General features: G+C 45.5%; 1 protein-coding gene across 2 annotated transcripts in view; it reads right to left on the bottom strand.

Annotated features, from left to right (window-relative positions):
* Window positions 1–11,856: 11,856 nt before the first annotated feature.
* B4GALT1 (beta-1,4-galactosyltransferase 1) overlaps window positions 11,857–21,229 on the bottom strand; it is a 49,088-nt gene continuing 39,715 nt past the window's right edge. The window contains exons 3-6 of one of the 2 annotated variants that reach the window (XM_010967370.3): window positions 19,557–19,744; window positions 17,043–17,165; window positions 15,053–15,157; window positions 11,857–14,812 (exon numbers count right to left, since the gene is read on the bottom strand). In XM_010967370.3, coding sequence (XP_010965672.3) covers window positions 14,680–14,812; window positions 15,053–15,157; window positions 17,043–17,165; window positions 19,557–19,744 — 549 coding nt within the window. In that variant the 3' untranslated portion in view covers window positions 11,857–14,679. The remainder of the gene's footprint in view (window positions 14,813–15,052; window positions 15,158–17,042; window positions 17,166–19,556; window positions 19,745–21,229) is intronic. The other variant, XM_074363164.1, reaches the window with a different exon arrangement.

The following is a 21,229-nucleotide window of genomic DNA, read 5'->3' as shown; positions in this document are numbered from 1 at the left end:
CACAGTAGCCTGCTGGGGAAAGGGAGCAAGTGAGAGAGGTGAGGCTGGAGAGACAGGTAGGAATTAAGGCTTTAGCCAGAGGAAAATGGGGAGAGAATGGGAGACATATGTCTCACATAAGTGAGAGGTGACAAGTTTAAATTTGTACTTCAGAGCTCCCAACACTGAGAATACTGCCTGACACATAATAAATATGAATGGCTCTGGTGGCTTCCTGCAGAAGGGGCTGGAAACTGGTAATTCGAATGGTAGGAACCCCAGAGTTAGGAGCATCAGATCAGTTACAGGGGATGGGAACTTAGTCTGGAGCCAAGGATGATGGAAGAGTGAATTGAAGAAGAAATGGAAGTAACTGTGGATGTGATAAGAAAGGCTGGCCAGAGCTGGACCTCAGGAGCTGCAAGACCTATGGGCTTTGACTCATGCTAAGTAAAACATCACTATGATGCAGACATGGAAATCCAACTTGTTAATTTACTTATCATGTGGGTATGAAATATGCCTGTCATAAGGATGGCAAATATATATATATCATCATAAGCATTCCAATCAGCATACAAACATGATCTGGTATCTCTCATTCTTGAAATTCTTCTTTGATCCACGTCATTCCACTTCATTTCCCACATCACTTCTCCACTTTCGTTCATAGCCAGATTTCTAGAATGAGTTGCCCCCCAAATGCTATTTCTATCCTTCACCCCATTCATTCCTAGCCTATTTCAATCTGGCTTTCATCTCCACCATCCCACAATGCCTGCTCATGTCAAGGCCACCAATGACTTCACGTTGCCAAATCCAGTGGGCACATCTAGGTTCTCATCTTGAGAAAACTGAGGTTCAGAAGATTAAATAGAATTTCACTTGCAATTTGGCCGAGTCATAGAAGAGATAATAAATTGGGGTTTGGGACCACTTTTTCCCTGGAGGCAGGTATTTGTCAATACCAGAATGAACGACCAAGAGGCAGATGGCTTTTTGGAACAGAAGGACAGGAATTGGAGTCTAGCGATGGCCGAAGTGAGGAGCCCTGATGAACCTCCCTTGGATTAAGATACTGAAAGGCTGAACCTTAGAAATAAGGATGAATTAGAAATAGATGGGCTCTCATAGGGGTCAGCTTTAAATCATCTCAATCCTTGAACCTGGAATAAAGTAATTCTGGAAAACCAGTGACTCCCAAGAGCCTGGCAGAAGCAAACTTAAATCCCTTCTGAAGGAAGACATCTTAGGCCTCCAATGATTGCTATAAACAGTTTTTTATCTTGTGTTTCGCGAATACAATGACTTGTGTACTCTCAACAGAGCATAAATGAAAAACAGCAAAAACAATAGGCAATAGAAACAACTCCACAGGGGTTCCAAATATCAGAATTATGAGACATAGACTTTAAAGTAACTGTGTTTACCATGTTGAAAGGCAAGACTGAGAATTTCAACAGAGGACTGGGAACAGCAACAACAACAAAAAAAAACTAAATGGAAATTCAAGCACTAAAAATACAATAATCAATGGTAATAAATTGTGGATAGGTTTACCAGTCCTTTTGACAAGCTAAAGAAAGAATTCATAAAAAAAAAAGGAAAGAATTCATGAGTTGGAAAATGTCATTAAAAAGTAACCAGAAGTAAGTGCAGAGAGACAAAAGTATAGAAAATACAGAAGAGAGGAATAATTCATAAACGGTATGATGAAAAGCTCTAATCCACGAATAACTCAAATTCCAGAAAGACAGAAGAGACAGAGAACAGGATAAAAGCAAAACTTGAAGGGTTAATGGCCAAAAACTTTCCAAAGCAGAAGGAAGACATCAAGCTAGAGATCCAAGAAGTCCAACTAAGAAATAAAAAGAAATCCACACCTAGCCACATCATAGCAAAGCTGCTCAAAAAGACACACTAACTTTAAAAAAAAGAAAGCAACCCTTGAGCCTCTCAGTCTTGTCTCTAGTTAGAACAATTTCAGCAGGAGAAAGAACTGTTTAAATTTGGCAATAAAGAATGGTTTATGAAAATTACAATTATTTTTGACTATCAATCCTTGGAATGCTTTTGATTCTGTATCTCTCTGAATTTCTGAACCACAAAAGTAACTATTCATATATCATTTTTCCATTTGTACTAGGAAGTGTTTTTTTCCTAGACTGTCAGAGATTTTCACTTGAATTCCCTTTCATTTGTTTGTTCTTTGTTTCTTGGTGATATAGACTGAATGTTTCTTATTTATTTTATAATTAAATCTATATGAAACATTAAAAAAAAAGAAAGCAACAATTAAACTAATACATGACTTCTCATAAGAACAATGGAAACTAGTAGACAATGGAATTTTATTTTAAAAGCACTGAAAGAAAATTATCGCCAAATTCAATTCTATATCCAGTGAAAATATCCTTCAAGAAGAAAGGTAGGATTCTGATTCCAAAAAATTATAAATAAAAACATACTAAACAATTGGAAGAATTAGAACACTGAATATTCGCTACTGAGCCATTATTTTTAATTATTGTATGTGTGTTTTAAAAATAGAATATTCATCTTTTAGTGATAGGCAATGGAATATTTGCAGATGAAATAGTATGAGGTAAGGTATTTGATTCAAAAATAATCTGAGACTGGGTGGGGATGTGTGGAGTGAAACAAGTGAAGTAGGTGCTGATAATTGCTGAAGTTAAAAAATGGGTGCAGAGGTTCCTTATGTTAGTCTCTCTACTTTAACATTTGTTAAAAATTTTCCATTCTAAAAATTTTATCAGAGAAGAATGAAGGTGAAATAAAGACATTTTCCTACAAACAGAAAATGAGAAAAGTTCATCACCAGCTGAGCCACAGTAAAAATGTTCGGGCAAAAGGAAAATAATTCCAGATGGAAGCTTGAAAATGCAGAAAAGAGTGAAGAGCAATGAAAATGGTAAATATGTGAATAAGCTCAAAATTGATACTGACTGTGTTTAATAATAGTCTCCTGTGAGGTTTCAAATATATGTGAGATTAAAATGCATGACAACAATAACATAGAAATCAAGTAGTAATGGAGTGAAAGTTTTCCAAGGTTCTTCTTGCATGGACCTGGAAGAAGGTAGATTCCTATTAGACTTTAATAAATCAAGGATGGATGGATACGGTAACCCCTGTAATGACCACTTAAAGAATAGTAAAAGAATGCATAATTTCTAACCTAATAGAGGGGAAGGTTGAAAAAATTTTTAAATACATAATCAGTTTAAAAATAAGGCAAGAAAACATTTGCAGCAACATGGATGGATCTGGATATCATCATTCTAAGTGAAATGAGCTAGAAAGAGAAAGAAAGATACGGTATGATATCACTCATATGTGGAATCTAAAAAAAAGAGAAAAAGACACTAATGAACTCATCTACAAAACAGAAACAGACTCACAGACATAGCAAACAAACTTATGGTTACTGGTGGGAAAGGGGGTGGGAAGGGATAAATTGGGAGTTGGAGACTTGCAAATACTATCTACTATATATAACAGATTAAAAATCAGATTTCTTCTGTATAGCACAGGGAACTATATTCAATACCTTATAGTAATCTATAATAAAAAGAATATGATAATGAATATATATATATATATGACTGAAACATTATGCTGTGCACCAGAAATTGACACAATGTAACTGATTACACTTCAATTTAAAAAAGTAAGGCAAGAAAGGAGATAAAAAGAAATATACAGCATATGTGACAAATAGAAAACACTTAATAAAATGATAGACTTTGACTGAAACACATCAATAATTATTTTGAATGTAACTGGAAAAAAATACTCCAGTTAAAATACAAAGATTGTTAGACTGGATTTTAAAAAACAAGCAACAATATGTTTACAGGAGACACAGGCAAAACATAAGGATAAAGAAATATTAAAAGTAAAAAGGTGGGAAAATATATAATGGGAAGACTCCAACCAAAAGAAAGCAAAAACTCTAAGCCAAAAAAGTATAACAAGTCTAAATTTGTAAACCCCTAATAACATATCCTTAAAACATAAGAGGTAAGAATCAACAGAACTACAAGAATAACCAGAAAAATATACCATCATAGTGGAAGATTTTTCACAAGTAAAGGGTATAGAAGATTTTATTTTAAAATTCATTAAGGTTATAAAAGGTTTGAATAATACAGTTAAGAAATTTGACCTAGTAAGCATACACAGAATGCTGTTCCCCCAAATTCTGACTACATTGTCTTTTCATGCATACAAGAACACTTGAGAAAGTTGACCATGTAGTGGACCACAAAGCAAGTCTCAACAAATTTCAGAGTTGATATCCCTACTGAGGATTCTTTCTGCTTACAATGCAATTGAGCTAGAAAGCCAGTAACAATAACCAAAAAAAACAATTATTTGAAAACCCACATATGATAGGACATTTGAAAAATATATTTCTAGGGGAGGGAAATAGGGAAATAGCTCAGTGGTAGAGTACATGCTTAACATGTGTGAGGTCCTGCGTTCAATCTACAGTACCTCCATTAAAAACATATATATTTCTATATTAACATTGGATAAAAGAAAAAAATCACAATTGAAATCAAAATTTCAAACTAAAAACTATATAATAAACATGACATAAAATTATTGAATGCAGTTAAATATGTGCTTGGAGGGAAATTTATAGCTTTAAATGAATATATTTAAATATGTATAAAGAGTATCTAATGCTTTAATCTCAAAGCTTTAGAAGAAAATCAAATTAAGCCTAAAGTAGAAGGAAGGAAATCTTAAAAATCTGATCATAACTTAATGAAATGGGAATAAACTACAATAGAAACGGTCAAAACCAAAACATTTTTCTTTTTTAAAGATAGAAATAAAAAGGAAAAATAACTCTTCAGAGATATGAAAACCTGATGAGGATATTATGAAAAGGAGAATTACTTGCCAATCTCATTCATGAACATACATGCAAAAATCCTTAATAACATATTAGCCAACCAAATCTTGCAGTACATAAAGTTAACGACTAAATTTGTTCTATTCTAGGAATACAAGATTGGTTTATTATTTGAAAACCAATCCAAGCAATTCACCTCATTAAAAAAAAAAAGAGAAAAATCATATAATCATTTTAATAGATGCCAAAAACATTTAATAAAATTTAACATCCATTCATGGTTAAACAAAAACAAACAAACAAAAAATCACGTCTTAGCAAACAAAAGACAGAAGGGAATTTTCTTAATATGACAAAGAATAGCTACATAAAAGAGCATCAAGTATCATTCTTAATGATGAAATAGTAAAGATTTTCTTTTACATATCTAGATTTAAAATAAGGAAAAATGCCTAGCCAGCACAGTTTAAGGCAAGAAATAAAAGCTATAAGGTTAGGAAAGGAAGAAACATCATTTGCAGATGATGGGACAGTATACATGGAAAATCCAAAAGAATGTGGAAAAATGAGAATTAGCATGGTTATAAATACAAGGTCAATACACAAAGATCAGCTCTTTCCATATACCAGCAACCACAGAAAACTAAATTTTAAAAGGCTATCATTGATTACAATATAAATATATCAAATACCTAGGGAAAAAAAGTAAAAATGTGTACGACCCCGAAGTCTAAAGAAGACCTAAACCAAAAGAGGATTATAGCAAGTTTATAGATCGAAGGCTCAATGTTTAAAATGTAATCACGTCTCCTCACTGTGGTCCATAGACTCATTGTCATGTCAGTTAGAATCTCAGCAAATGGGGTCATGGTGGTGGTTGCATTTTGGTGGAACTTGAGGGAGAAGGCAGGAGCGAGGCCACCAGAGACCCTGAAGGCAGGTTTTGTGTTTCACTCTGTGAGCTGAACTCTGTGTTATTGCACCTTCAGTTCAAGTGATAAGGCAGACTGAAGGAGGAAAAGCAATAGAGCCTTCCAGGAAGGCTTGCAATAATGGCCCATTTCCCTTTGCACACTGACCATGCCCCTGGGGATACCTCAGGTTTGCCAGGAGCTGCCCTTCCCTCCACCCTCCCTCTCCCTGGTTTCCTGGATTGACAGAAGAGGACCTTGTGTCTGACCTTGAGTCCTGACTTAAGGGTCCCAGCAGCAACCTCAAACAGGCAGAGGGGCCTGGAGGAATAAAGCACCCCAAAGAGCTTTCCTAGAACCACAAGCTTGGCAGCCCTGAAGGGCTCTCACAGCCTCCCTCCCCCACAGTTTCTGCATGGGGACCAGAGATGATCTGACCTTCTTCACCTAGTGAGTCAACACTGGTCTTCCAGTCCAGGGCTTCCTCAGCTTCCTCTCCTGCCTGCATCCTCCCAAAGCAAGGCACCTCCAACAGTGTGCTAGGATGTGTCCTCACCTCAGGGTTGGTGGAGGGCCAGAGAAAGGCCTGGCAGGCCTTGTTTTCCATGAAGAAAAGCCCTGAAATGGTCTTCTGGAGGGTGTGGGCGGTGAACCTGCAAGACAGCGCAGGCCCGAGGTGGAGAGAGTACCCACAGGCCCGGCAGAGCCAGCAAGGCCAAGCTCATTAGCCAAGCCCACCAGTCACCAAGCAAAAGGCCTGTGAAAGGCAAAGTTGAGCCCCAGTACCTGAGTCAGAGGCAGAGAGCATTTGAAGCTGGCAGGCAGGGCCCTGGCTGGCGTCTGAAAGACATTGCCCAACAAATTGGTCATGATGGAGATTTCTTCCATCCTCAGCAGGTCTGCTCTCCTCATCCCATGTCTCATTGTGGCTGGGTCAGCTTCCATCCCGAGCAAACCGCATGAAACCTAAATCACTGAGGTCTGGAGTCTGATGCATTTAAACCCGGCCGAGCTTTGTAGAGTTCTTGGTTCGGCCTGTCTAAAAACCATGAATCATCAGACATAGCGTCTGGCTTCATTTAGGAAAATGCCATTGGCTGAGAACGTTTGGAGGACTGGGAATAGTGTGTCAGCTGCCCTCTTCTGGGGAGAAAGTCTACAGGCCAGGGGGTGGGGGAGAGAAGAGGAACCAAGAAGGAAAAGGGAGAGCTGAGCAGGGGTCCAGGCCTCAGCAGAGCTGCCTGTCTCTCTGCCCACCCCCACGGTCCATAGCAGCTCTGGGACAATACTGTGCTGAGCCCCACTGGACACCAGGTGTCGCTGGGGAAAGGGACAGGGCTCAGCGCTGGGATGAAGGAGCTGTGCTGTCTGTGAACCGGGGGCTGCTTGTTGCCGCCTGGAGCGATGCCTCCAGAGGCAGAAAGCAACCCCACTCCTTCTTCAGATCTGCATGGATCCTCAGCACTCAGGGGTCTGTCTCCCTTCCTCCCTGCACCCCATGACCCAGGCCTCCTGCATCCTTGTGGATGATTTCAGTGTTAACCACTCCCATGTGTCTCCCAGTTGGAGATGCAGTGATGTCCTCAGTATAGGGAGCTGCTGCCACAAAGTATGGCAGTTGCCCAAGTCCTCTAAAGCTGTAAAAGGAAAACAAAACAAAACCAAAAACACAAAACAGAAACCAGGCTCTCGGGTCCAGGCCTCTGTCTACACTGCACTTCTCTTGGCAATGCTGCTGAGGCCAGGCTTGAAGTGCGGTCCATGTCTTCTAGGTGAGGAAGGGCACCACTTGGCCTCCGGCCTCCAGCCGCCACACTATTTTGCGGAGGGAGGGTTGCTGAGGCTGGAGGGGTGGCTGGATCATGGTCCAGTGGCCAGAGCCCCGAGCTGAGATTCAGGATACCTGGCTCAGACACTATGTGCGACCTTGTGCAAGTCACATGACCACCCTGAGCCTAAGTTTCTCATGATGGGGGTTATTGTAGTGAGCAACCCAGAGCAGGTGGGAAAGGGCTGGGTGTGCTCTTAAGGGAAGAACTCTTGTGAGAGATCACAATGATGCAGCAGTTCGCCACGTCCTCTAGTTCCCTTCCTCACTGCAGACATGCCTTTGGTGAAGTGGGGAAGTACAGAGCTCGGGCCTGGGAGCTGGCCTATCTCCTGTGCTGCTGTCACTGGGGAAAGTAAAGTCACTGAAGCTACAGCGACAGGACATTTTGCAAAAAGGGAACATTCTGAAGGCCCCACCAATGGCCCACTTCCCTGGCTGGGTAACTGCCGGTGGCCCAAGCTGTCCAAGGCTCTCGGTGAGTGGAGCCCAGCACGCACAGCTCTTGGCACCCCACCAGATAGAGATTCAAAGATAGTGGCATGCACTTTTACTGGTCATGGCCTGGTACCCACCCTTCCCTGGCGCATGCCTCCCAGGCAGGGACAAGGTCCAGGAAGACATGCCAATGGTCCAGCACTCATGTCTGGCCCGGAAATGAGTCTGCTAGAGCTTCAGTCTGGGTCTGTGTCAAAATCCAGATGTCAGGGCCTCCCTCGGCAACAGGTCTGTTGGATTCTCAGGCCCAAATCCATGGCCAGTGGGGTCTTTCTGGCTTCCTGCTGTGCTTATGCTTCTCCCAAGTTGAGTTCCTATCCAGCCTCCACGAACACCCCCACAGCACCGCCACGTCTCACCACAGGTGAACAGGGCACAGGCCTCCATCATCCCCCATAGGACGCCGCCGCCATCTCCCTTCTGAGCCTGGGCACTTTAAGGGAATGCAACTCCTCTAGGGGACAACGCAGCTCATGCTCTCAGTGGGGCTAGTGCTGCTAAAGGCCTTGACCCTCAGGCAGCCCCCGAAACACTAAAGGCTGTTACCCCAGAATGGGAGCCTGGCCATACTGCCTGTGCAGAGAAGGGAGAGCATCTATTCAACTTATTGCCTTTGCATTTGCTCTCGCAAACAATTACAGAATAATTTCTGCACTAAATTATTCAGACATTTCCCTGCCATATATGGAAGTACTGTTCTGCAGTTTGCTATTTTCCCTCAGACCTCTTTCCAGTCAACAAGTACAGATCCACTTCATCATTCTGAGTGGTCACCTAGTACTTAATTGTTTGGATGCACCTCATTTTACTTAGCACAGTCCCCCATTGATGGTGGCTTCTGGGTCTTCAGTGTTACAAGCAGTGGCAGGGTAAACACTGCTGCACATAACATACACTCCTGTGCCTCTTCCTCAGGTCCGATGGGATAATGAGGAAGCCTGAGTTTGGAAAACCTAATGGAGAGCAGGTGGGAGGAGTCTGCCCGAGCGTGGAGGGGCCTTCGGCAGAAGAGAGAGATGGTAACAGCAACAGCATCCCAGCCCTCCCCACCAGGTAAAGCTTTAACAGTTTGTCCTATGATGCTCAAAGCAGTCCTGGGAGAGGAGCTGGGAAGGCAGGGGTGATCCTGCTGTTTTTACAAATGAAGACTCCGATAAAGTGGTGTGAAGGTGAGCCTGAGGGACAAGAGGAAACCCACAGCCACCACGGCACTTCTTACTGGAGGAAGGGCAAAACTAAGGAGAGGCCAGGAGTGGGTTCTGAGAGCAAGCCATAAAACATAAGAGCAAACTGAGGCTCAGAGAGGGGGATGGACTTGCCCAGAGTCCCACAGCGAGTGGGAAAGCAGAGAGCCAGAAGTAATGACCATTGTTCGTGTGGCTTCCTCCTGGCCCTCTTCCCAGGCCCGCTGTCTGGTGACCTGGTACCCAGCTTGCTCACATGCAGATATGTTGGGAGCGCCATGTTTCTCTGGTTTCATTTCTGGCCCGTTGACCCTATCACTCCCCATGACATCCACACCCTGCAGGTCACTCTGCCTCGCAGTCTGGGTACAGGTCCTGGAGCCCAGATGAAGGCAGCAGCCACGTTCCCTGCCTGGGGACTCTGCCAGTAAGGAAATGAGGCTTGTCTGGCACAACCAGCTCAGTCAGGCAAACCTCATTTCCTTTCTGATGGGGTAAGACGTTCCAGTTCTAAGAAGAAATCAGCCCCTAGGAATGTCCAAACACCAACCTCCTGGAAGAAACGAGGGGAGGGGAGCCCAGGAGTGCAGTGGAGACTTGGCAGCACCTCGAACTTGGTCATCTTCATATTTCCTCCCCCTCCCCCCTCCTCCCCCCACACAGCTTCCCTCTGTCATCAGCAGCAAATACTCCTGCCTTGGGTGGGGGGGGGTTACTTATAAACCTCCACAGGCTCCCACCCACCTGGGCCCCACAGCCCTGCCTCCATCTGTGGGTCAGTGATTTGGCATCCAGGTCACGTTCTCCCATGGAAAAGAGGTACTGTGTTGGGGAAGAGGGGGATTCTGGTGCCCGCCAAATCCCAACTGCGGCTACTGGGCTCTGCCTGGCTCAGACTTGGTTGGGGTCCCAGGTGGAGTGGGAGGCTAAGGGCACTTCTTAAGGAAATGGCCAATCCCAGGAGCCTGGCCCTGGCCCCCTTCCTCCCACCTTCTTCCTTTCCTGGAGCCTTGGAGCCCACCAGGGGGTGAGGGCTCAAGCCACCCTCCTTCCTCAAGGCTGCCATTCCAAACAGCTTCACTCAGAGGAGGCAGGAAGGGTCGGAAAACAGCACTAGTGAGGTCCTAGGTGTCTCCAAAAAGAGGAGTGATCACTTAGCCTGAGATCCAGTCACCCAACTGCCACATAGTTAAGCCCCAGACATGAGCCCTAGAAGAGGAAAAAGGACGCTCCCCAGCACACTTGGCATGTGGGCAACGTGTGCACAGCAGTCTGTGTGTCCGCGTCATCACGTGTGTCCACCTGCACTTGTAAAAATGTAACAAATACTTGTTACACATACAAAGCTCATTATGAGCCAGGTGTGGTCCAAGGGCTTTCTAAGATTAACTCACTTGATCTTCCTACCAACACTGTGAAAGAGGTATCCCCATCAGATGAACAAACTGAGTCACAGGGAGGCTAAGTCATTTGCTCAAGGTCATAGAACTAGGAAGAGGCAGCAGCAGGGTTTGAAGCCAGGCATCCTGGCCTCTCCTAGGCACATGTCAAGTGTGTTACACATGTTGGTGTATATGCATCTGCGTGGATGTGTGCACCTCTGGGGAGGGAAGGGTGCTCCTCTTAACCTGGACCTTACAGCTTCAAAGCCCTGTAAGGCAGCACTTTGTCTAAAGGAGTCTCCTGGTCCAAAGTGAGATCTGAGTTCCAGCCACCTCTGCTCAAGCCTGAGGCCACTAGGGATCCTTCCAGCAGTCACAGGGGTGGGTGGAGACAGCAGATGGCCCTGGCGGGGCTACAAGGGGCTGCCCTTCCTGCTCCTGCTTCCCAACCGGTCCCACAATTGCAGCTCCATCCCAGCAGGGCCTGCAGCCCCCTCAGCCGGACAGCGGGGGTGACCTCTGCTCCACACTGGCTTCCTCTGACCCATGTCTTCCAGATGCCAATTTAATCCAGCCAGCAACCCGAGGCTGCCGGTGCCTGAGCCCAGGGGCACTGTGGAGGAGGCAGCACCCGGGGTACTTACTGTCTCAATTCCTTGGGTTTCAGCTAAGACCCTTTAGAGCATCTGGTTAAATTTCCTGCAGCTGACAAGAAAGCTCATTTATCCAAGTAAAACTGAGCACCTTGTGTAAACGGCTCTGAGAACCATCTCAGAACGATGCTGGCATTTGTGGAAGACAGCAGAATGTGGCCAGAGAGCCACTGGGGGAACTTCTACTCTGAAGCAGCACCAGCTACTATGGAACGAGTACCCGTGAGGTGTCACATGTAGTTTCAGACACATCATCTCTTTTAAGCCTCAAAAAGTCTCTATGTGCTATTATTCCCCTTTTACAGACGTGAAGATGAGGCTCAGATGGGGAAACGGCTGATTGCAGGCAGGTGCGGGTGCTCTAACTGTGTGATCCCAGGCAGGTGTGTGTGGAGCGTAGCCAGGCGAGATCCCACCTCCTCCCCTCACCCAGCCCCCTACGCCCAACACCCCCTGAGTGAGGCAGGCGCAGGAGGCAGACGTCGTCTGCTTTCCTCAGATCCTCCCATCGTCAGAAGAGAAACCACATGCTGTTACAAAGATAGGGTCATTTATTCACGTTATATTACCGGATTTTGAAGGCAAAAATACAGTTCTGTTTTGAACACCAAGATCAGACATTCCCCCACCCCCCACTTACAATGGCAGATACATACATTTGCATACACGGGAAATCGAAATACACAGCACAACAGGTCTCTAGGACAGGAAAGCTGCCCTCCCAGCGGTGTGGGGCACCCCACATCCAGCCCTGAGGTCAGCAGAGACACTGCCTGGGCTGAGAGCCAGCACCAGCATTTCATTCACACCCTTGTACCACCTCTGTCCTCTGATCTTTCTCAAAGGCCACTTGACAGGGTCACCAGCAGTGGAATGAACAGAAACAGAGAAAGGCACAGCACATGACAACTTCATGGTGATAACTTCCAGGTGAAGGAAATGCTCTCTGAACCCTCATCCCCAAACGGCCCAGGGAGGAAACAGGCCCTGCAGCATCTCATGACCCAGGCAAGGTCCAGGCCTAACCTGGGGCCCAGGTGGGCCCCTTGAGAGCACCAGAAGGTTAGTGAAGGGGTGAAACAGGATTTCCCTTGGTCCTGAGAATGAACCACATACTTGACTATTCCAATGGAACATGGAGGAAAACGTAATAGGAAAACAAAAAGAATTTTGCTTTAAGAGTAAAATAACAAAGAGGTTACCACCCAGGGTTATTTGTCTCCTTTCTTTTAAGGCACTTTGGAAAAGTCAGGATCTGGGGACAGAAAGAGAGGCCTTCATTCTTTGCATTTCCCCAAACCGCCTCTCAGTGCACTCATTCTTAGCTCTATCAACATCGCTCTCAAGGAGCAGAGAACTGACAGAAGGAATACTCTTTGCACAGCCCAGCTGCTTCTGCAGTGGAAAATAATTTGTAACCAATACAAAGGCTTCTGGGGAAAGAACCAAGTCAGCATCTGAGATGTTCAAAGTGATAAAGGCACAGGTAAGATTGGGGCCGGGCACCAACTCAGCCTCCACACTGAGGGCTGGCTTCCTGAAGGTCAGTGCTGGAGGTCCAGGCTGCCACGAGCTGAAAGGTCAACCCTAGGATTAGAAAGCTAAATCATAAGTCCTTAGCCCGGGCTGGACCCAGCAAGGGCGCCCAGTGGTAGGAATTGCCTTGTGCACCTCACCTCAGGCAGGCTAAAACCTCTCGCAGCAGAGATGGGCTTGGGGAAGACACTCCCTGTGGGTCAGCCTCCCAGGAGTGGGAGCACCTCCTAGAAACCTGAGGGGGGACGGGAGGCTTTAGGCACCAGAGTGGTCGTGGAGAGTGTGAGTGGGTTCAGCTGAACTTCTTTCTAGATCTCTAATTAAAAGGCACATTCATGCTAGAGGATGAACTCTGTTTGAACCTGAGCGCCACACGCCAGTTTTAGGGAACAGGCGAGAGGCAAAGGAACAAAAATGGGGAGGCAGGAAGGAGAAAGGCAGCGGAAGGGAGGAAGGGGAAAGAAGGAGAACCAGTCCTGCAAGGTGGGCCAGGCGGTGCTGCCTGCGGAGCCAGCAGGGCAGCCCCCAGGGCCACGTGGAGGCTTCCTCCACCTCCCCAGGCTGAGGGCCAGCAGACAACCTCATTTACAACTCCACAGCCTAGGGCCCTAATGGGGGGTCCTGGGGTCAGTCTGAGGAGATGGGGGTTCCCTTTGCCCTGCCCACCTGGGGAGGGGGGTACTTGGAGAGGTGGGGATCTGGGCCAGGCAGGCAGAGGCTTCCCTGCCACCACCAGAGGTCCAGCATGATAATGCTGATGGGGAGGGAGGCCTACCTCTCACCAAAGGGCCCAAAGGTGATTTTGCTCTTCAGAAAACCTGGCCCGCCAGCTACATCAGAGGCCCGTGTGTGGCAATTACAGCATACATTATTTTTTTCCTCTAAAAAATGCTCAATCCCCTCCCCACATGTAGAACACCACAATAAAAACACATAGGAAATTCAAGTTTACATAGCGTGCTCAGAGAAATAAATTGCCATGACTTAACACTAAACAGCTATGCAAATCTGGATCAACACAAAATCAAGCCAGATTATAATTAGAACCTGATTTGTTCTTTCTTTAAAATACTATAAACTGCTATTGAAAAAAAAGGATTTACATTCAGAAATCAGACAATCTGGAGAAAGGCCACTGAATGTGAGAACACCGAAGGCTTTTCCTTTGGTGGCTAAAGTCACCTTGGAATTCACACGTTAGCAGGGCAAAAGGTCCAAGGCTCAAGTTTTAAAATTCTTTTGCTAAGAAAAGACACACACGCACGCACACACACACATGATTGTAATAGTTGTATACCACCAAAAGAAGGTGGTGGGCGGAGCTAAAATGAGAATGGTTAAAATTGTGTTTTTCTATTACGATATGACAACCAAAAATCATCACAGCAATGCAATTTCAGCAGCACTCTCCACTTAATCACAAAGTAATATTACTACAATTTAAAGCGCAGTTCTTACCTATCTGACAACAAATTAGCAGGTTTTTTTTACTGGGAATGAGTCCCACAGTCACTAGATTTGGGGGTGTGTATAGCTCTGGTTCTTTGGGGTCACACTGTGAACAGGCTGAGAACCCTCCAAAGGCTGACGGTTTCTATGCTTAAATACACCTCGGAGGGCTAAGAAGTCACGTGCCGAGCCAAGTTGGGGGCCAAATATCCCACTCGTCCTGGTCATCTGGAAAGGCGTCTGAATGACGAGCAGAGAGGGCCCATCACTCTAATTGGTAAGAATGAGAGGGACCAGCCCAACAGATTGGCAGAGACACCCAGCAGAGGTTCCTGGCCATTTTCAGGTCTCTTTATCAGTGTACCAAAACGCTAGCTCGGTGTCCCGATGTCCACTGTGATTTTGGTATACAATGGGTATCTCTGAACGTCCAACACCAGGTAGGTAAGTGTGTTCAAACCATCAGAGAGCATCGTCTCTTTTGTGTGTGCAATTCGGTCAAACCTACAAGGGAAAAACAGGCAAAGGGTTGGAGTCAAAAAAAAAAAAGTCTTAAGAAAAAAAAATTAAATGTTTGTACTTCATGGCCCCTCCTCCCTCCTCCTCCAACCCTATCCTGTGGATCAAACCCTCCCTCTCTGTAGGCATGGAGCCCACTCCAGAGCCTCATTCCTGCAGCCTGCCTCATCTGAAAGGGGGAAGAAGGAAACTCACACAGAGGGGAGAATAAAACACAGAACACACCTCTGAGGATTAGGTTCATTTTTCTTGTCTCTTGAGTGGCGGATCATCCGACACTTCCCGATCACAGCATTTGGGCGAGATACAGACATGCCTTTGAAAGCTAATCTGTAAGGAGTAAAGGGACAAGTCGTCATTACAGAGCAGCCAGAAGGCTCGGGTCCCACAGCCCCAGCTGCAGGGCTCTTGTCCAGCCATCCTGCCTGCTGTTCTCAATGGCCCAGACCCCAGCCCAGTGGGGCACTGGCTAAAACTCACACCTTCCCCATAACCTTTGACCACTGGTTTGAGATCTTGTTGGTGACTATCCTCTGCCAGGCACTGGAGGTGTCTGCATTCATGGAATTTATAGTGTGGATACTTAGAACACAGGGCCACCAATGCCAGGAAGGAAATTGTAAATACAGTTGTAAATGTATTTGTAAATACAATGAAAATGTTATGTAAATAGTTGCTAGTGCACAGCAAATTCAAGTTTTGCTTTTTGGAACTCTCTGGAATTTTTTTTTCAGAATATTTTCGATTGGTGGTAGGCTGAATGCAGAATTCCCAGATACGGACAGCTGACTGTATACAGTGTTTCTCAAAGGCTTTTGGCCAAGGGGAAGTCTCTCTGGTTAGAAGTGTATGAATGGAGATTCGGGAACAAGACTAGAGGCAGCCAGAACAAGGTGGAAGGTTCTGTGAAGGTTCTGGGAGAAAAGGAATGAGGACCAAAACCAAAGCCTTGACAGCAGGAATGCAAAAGTTAGCTAAGGGGCAGGAATTGCTGGTCCTGGACAACTCCAGGGTTCCCAGCCTGGCCTTCCCCGGTGCTGAGCTAGTGCCTGGGACTCAGTGAGTCGGTTCATAATAAAAGTTAGGTTCCTTATCTTTCAAGAAAGCTGCTCCAGGGGGAGGGGCAAGATAGGGGTAGGGAGTTCAGAGGAACAAATTACTATGTATAAAATAAATAAGCCACAAGGTTATATTGTACAGCACAGAGAATACAGTCAATATTTTAGTAATTATAAGTGGAGTGTAACCTTTAAAACTTGTGGATCACTATGTTGTATACCTGAAACATACAATATTGTACATCAACTATATCTCGATCTTAAAAAGAAAAAGAGAAAAGAAAGCTCCTCCACAAACCACTCATCCTTCCAGGCCCTCCTCCCTCGGGGGTCCATCCTTGGTGCTCCCTCCTGCCAACCTTCCTGATCACTCAGGTCTGTGCTGTCATGTCAGCCCTGGACACCATCCTGCGGGCCCAGTGTGCCCAGGCGTGGTGCTGTGGAAGCAAGCTTGTCTCTGTCTGGACCCCGTGTTCAGGGCTTCTGTGTCCTCCTCCCCATTGGGCCTACCCGGCCCAGTGCTCTGCATATTGATAACCAGTCTGTACACTCTACAACTCAAGTGTTCTTCAAGGCCTGTATTAAAGACAGGTCTATACCAAGTTCTCACACAAAGCGAACCTTAAATGACTTGGGTGCTGCTCTGACAGATACCTGTTAATGACCAAATTAATGTACTCCAATTAAGAAAGGCACTATCCAGCTCAGTGACCGATTCAGACTGGCTCCCAGAGGGACAATGTGCTTTTTCCCTGAGGCTGGCAGGGTTGAAGACTCCATTACCAGGAAGAACTGGGCAGAATGTCGTTTCAAACGCCACCGACAGATGGCTTTTTATCATCTGTGATGACAGCTACATGATAAAGGTTTACCAGCTTAAAAAGAGCTCCAGGGTGTGGATGGTCATGTAGTATAAGTCAAAGTAAACTCACCCCTTTACTTGGTTCTCATTTTACATTTTCCAAAAGGCTAGTGCAAAAATCACAGAAGTTTATTTTCCTAAAGACATTCTGCAGCAAGGCACACCTAAGTTATTTGGGCTGGGTGGGGACTGCGTCTCTCCTGAGGGTCAATCCTTGCAGAATAACCAAGCACTGATAGAAAAACCAGAAGTAAAGGGAGACAGGGAAGAAAGAGATCTAAGTTGTGACCATTACCTGTTAAAAATGTCATCATCTTCACCTCCCCAGCCCCAGTAATTATTAGGAAATCCATTGATGGTGAGAAACTGTTGTTTACTTAAAGCAGAGACACCTCCAAAATACTGCAAATAAGGTAGGCTGGTGAAAAAACACACACACACACACACACAAACACAGAGGACCAGTGGTTAGTAAATTATGACTTTTCAAAATAAAGCTTGCTCAATGTATAAACACTGCTAAAGTTATTTTTATTCTCTGCAACTTTGAAATTGGGGATTTATGAAGGTTTCCTGTGTTTTGTTTTCATATCAGACTCAGATTATTTTAGAGAAGACACAGATATCAAAAAGTAGAATCTCGCTCTTTCTAAGAACACTGTGCTGCTTCTGTGGTTATCTAGAAAAGCAATCAGTGACAAGAGCGTAAGCCCAGTTCTTCTGCACTGCTCAGGGATCTGCTCTCACGTGTCCTGCTCCCACACAGGAAAGCCTTATCCAGGAGGTCCTAGAAACTCAGACTGCTTTCGAGTCTCCCTGTGCCCACTCCATCATGCTCCCCCTTCCCACCCCAGCCTATCCACAGTCTGGCTTTCATTCTTCCAAAGGTACACTGGCCTGAAAACTAACCCCAACGGCCAAGACTGCATTTCTGAAAACTTGCTAAAATTAAATTTTCTTGGAAGTTTCTGCCACATCCTGCCTTAGCAAAATGTATCATGGTGAATCTTTGGACACATCTTCAAGCAGCAGGGCATCTGGGCTCTCATCCTGTCAAACCTTTTTGTATTTCAGTTATTTCAGTGGTTATGAATCATGGACTCCTGAGGGATGCAGAGGGAAAACTGACGAGAAATGTTAAGAATCTGGATGTGCCCGGAGACCATGCAAAGGCCTTCCTGTAGGTCCTTTAGAGGCTGTGGTTTTGTGACGACCCTGCGTGCAGCCCCAAACCACACTCGGGCTTTTATAGGAATCCAAAGAGACCAAAACCCATCATACAAATTAAGGAAAACTCTAACTCAGACTTTGAGGGGGAAGTCAGCCAAACCATATAGAACATAAGAAAAAAAGATGCAATTATTATTTTCAAATACATTCCGGAATTCTGACTGCAAGTAGCCACAAGCAAAGATCCCTGGGGGAACCTGCTTTAATGAATCAAGGGAATCTCCTAGTAATTAGGTCTTATCATTGAGGTGCCAGGTCATCCTCCTTCGGCATACCACACACTACAGCCGGCACTCGTAATGTGAGGGTTTGAACCAGAGGTGGCCAGACCATAAAGGCTTTTTTCATAATGAATGCTTTTACAGAAATGGACTGTTAGCCACTTCAATGGGGAAGTACATGCTAGTTTGACAAGATTCGGTTTTGCTGTCTCTGCTGCTTTCTCTTACCTGCCCCGTTCCCCAGGCCTAACTGCTTCTGCGTAAAACAAACGTGGTGTTGTGGTAAAGAATGAGGAGGTAAGCAACACCATGCTTCAAAGGAGGAATTCAGAGGAGCTAGCGTATCTCAAAGAGAAGACACACAAACAGGGAGGGAGCGAGGGAAGACAGGGTACAGAGTGCCGTTTACAGTCAGATCTCCTCCCTTTAAGACAGGAAGTTTATGGTCTAAATGCCTTTAATCTGGAAGAAGGGCTTCATAGCATCCCTACTTTCATCTCAACAGCTCTCGTGCCCCCAGCAAGGGAGGACAGAAAGAAATTATGAGAATAAAATGAGTCTGAAAGAGAGCTGTTGTATCTAGACCAAAGGACTGCTGGTCGGCACAGGCTCACCACACTGTGGTCGGCACCCGGGCCAGGGATGCCCAGCACACAGGGCACCTGAGCACAGCTTTGCAGAGCTTCCCAAGGAGGGAGAGGTCAGGATACCCAACTGACAGGCAACTTAAGACAATTTTATGTTGATATAAACATGGATAAATTAGGGACCAAAATGCAAATTTATTTATTTATTTTAAGATGAAAAAAATGGACCACAAGGCTATTTTCCGCCAGTGACAATGTGCTTTGGATTATGCTGCTGGCTCCTGGTGACAGGTGTCAGCTGCCTTCCTTGAGACGGGCATTTTGGTGGAAAAGTTTGAGTCGTAATGTTTAAGCAGAAGCCTGGGCTTTGCAGGGAAACAGAATCACTTTCCTTCTTAAAGCGCCAAGGAACATCTGCTGAAGTATCCAAGCACAAGAATTTACCGGGGGAGAAGGATTCCAATTTGTCCCCCAAACTGTGTTGGGAAGTGGGGAGGAGAAAAGGAGGTAATATAGCTTCTGTTTGGGGCCCGAGGACAAGAGCTGTGCCAAGCATGACTCTTCTCACCTGGACGTGTGGAGATCTGGTGTCTCTGGACTCTACTTGCCTCCTCAGATAATAACTGACTGTGCTTAAAAAGCACCATGTTCTCAGAGGAGGCATTCTCCTCCAGAGCCTCCATGCACTCCTGGGCTGGAGGAATTGCGTTTTCTCGACATTGTGTAAGAGAGAAACATGTTTTTCTGCAGATTCTGGTCAACACCTCTTACCTAAATCCAAACTTATCCATTGCTACAGAAATGTGCCGTGGCTGTGAAAAACACCTGTAGGCATTATGGTCATTCATTGGAATGAGGTCCACATCACTAAACACAAAGCAGTTGTAGTCATAGTCCTTCAAGGCCTCTTGAAAGCCAACGTTGAGGAGCTTTGCACGGTTGAACATGGATTCTCCAGCCTGGTGTAAAGCAAAAGAGTTGATATCAGATGCAGTAAGGCCTTTGAATGGACTACTCATAGGGACTGGTGACTTGTCCACACCACGTGGTCATCACGCCGCTCTTGGGCCTCATGTTCTGCCCTCAATTTACAAATCAGTACCAAATGGCATTCCCTGAATCAGCAGTCCCACCTCCAGGAGTTATCCTGTAGGACTTGCAATTGTGCAAATGACATGCGAGCAATGTGTTCACTGTGTTCACCACATGTTCATCACAGTAGAAGATTGCAAATAATGACATAAGCATCAACCAGGAAACTGCTTAAACAAACCATGGACATCCATACAATGGAATAGAGCCATTTTTTAAAATGCGGAAGCTCTAAAAGGAAATGATCTTCAAGATAGTATTATTAGGTATTTAAGCATATGTGGCATTTATTCACATACTACATATAAGCTAATTGCACGAAAGATACTCAGGAAACTGGTGACTATGGCACTTTTCACTTTACCCTCCTTGCATGGTTGTCTACGGTTTGATCACCATATTGTGTGCTTTCCAGGTGCCTGTCACTAAACCAGCCACCAGAGAAATGTGGCAAGCCCAAGTCAACCTCTGCCCTCACGGTGCTCACAGCGCAGGGTGCGGAGCAGTGCGATACGCAGCATGATAGACCAGGTGTGTGTGAGAGAGGAGGACAACTGCTTCAGGATGCCAACCACTGGGTCCCCAAGAATCAAGTACTTTGATGCAAAGGTACTTCATATTTCATTTACTCATCTTGTTTATTTTCAGTCTCCTGCATTCAGTGAAGGCTGGAATTTTTTTTACTTTTTATTCACCCAGTGCCTAGAATACTGCCCAGCATATAATAAGAGCTCAGTAAATGACTGCTGGTTGGCTGGCTGGACAGATGGATGGATGCATGGAGGCATGGATGCATGGACAGATGGCTGGATGACTGGACGGATGGATGAGTAGACCAATGGATGGGCTTCAACATACAATGGCAGATGGCAATCCGTTGTGGAGGCTCCAACCAAGGAGCCCCTTGGGGGCCCTTGGGTCACCACCAAGGGTCTTTGCTCTTACCAACTCCCATGACCCCAGGTTAGTAAGGACAGTAACAGCATCAACACAGCCACCTTTACACATAGCAGTTCACAAGCCCTTGCATACCTGTGCTCATTCTGACCACAATTCTCCCAACACTGCCAAGAAGAAGCTAGGGCCACGTAAATGACAGAGCTGGTGCTGGCGCCCAACACTGGAATCCTCACTTGGTGCTCCTTCCCCGCACCTCATGGGACCAACAAGACCAGGGCCCTGCACCTTGGGAGACAGTGTGCCCCACAAGGACCTGCCACAGCTATGTCATCTCAAAGGTAGGACACCGCCCCTTTCTCTCCAGGACTCCAGGAGTGGACTCGGAAACTGGCACTCCACCAAACTACCTGCGTGAGGACAGAGCGCACAGTGCCACAGCCCCCCAGCCTCAG

The sequence above is a fragment of the Camelus bactrianus genome, chromosome 4, assembly GCF_048773025.1.
Source record: "Camelus bactrianus isolate YW-2024 breed Bactrian camel chromosome 4, ASM4877302v1, whole genome shotgun sequence".
NCBI classification, from domain to species: Eukaryota; Metazoa; Chordata; class Mammalia; order Artiodactyla; family Camelidae; genus Camelus; species Camelus bactrianus.
Note: the sequence above shows the minus strand (reverse complement) of the source record. Positions and strands in the feature narration are given on the sequence as shown.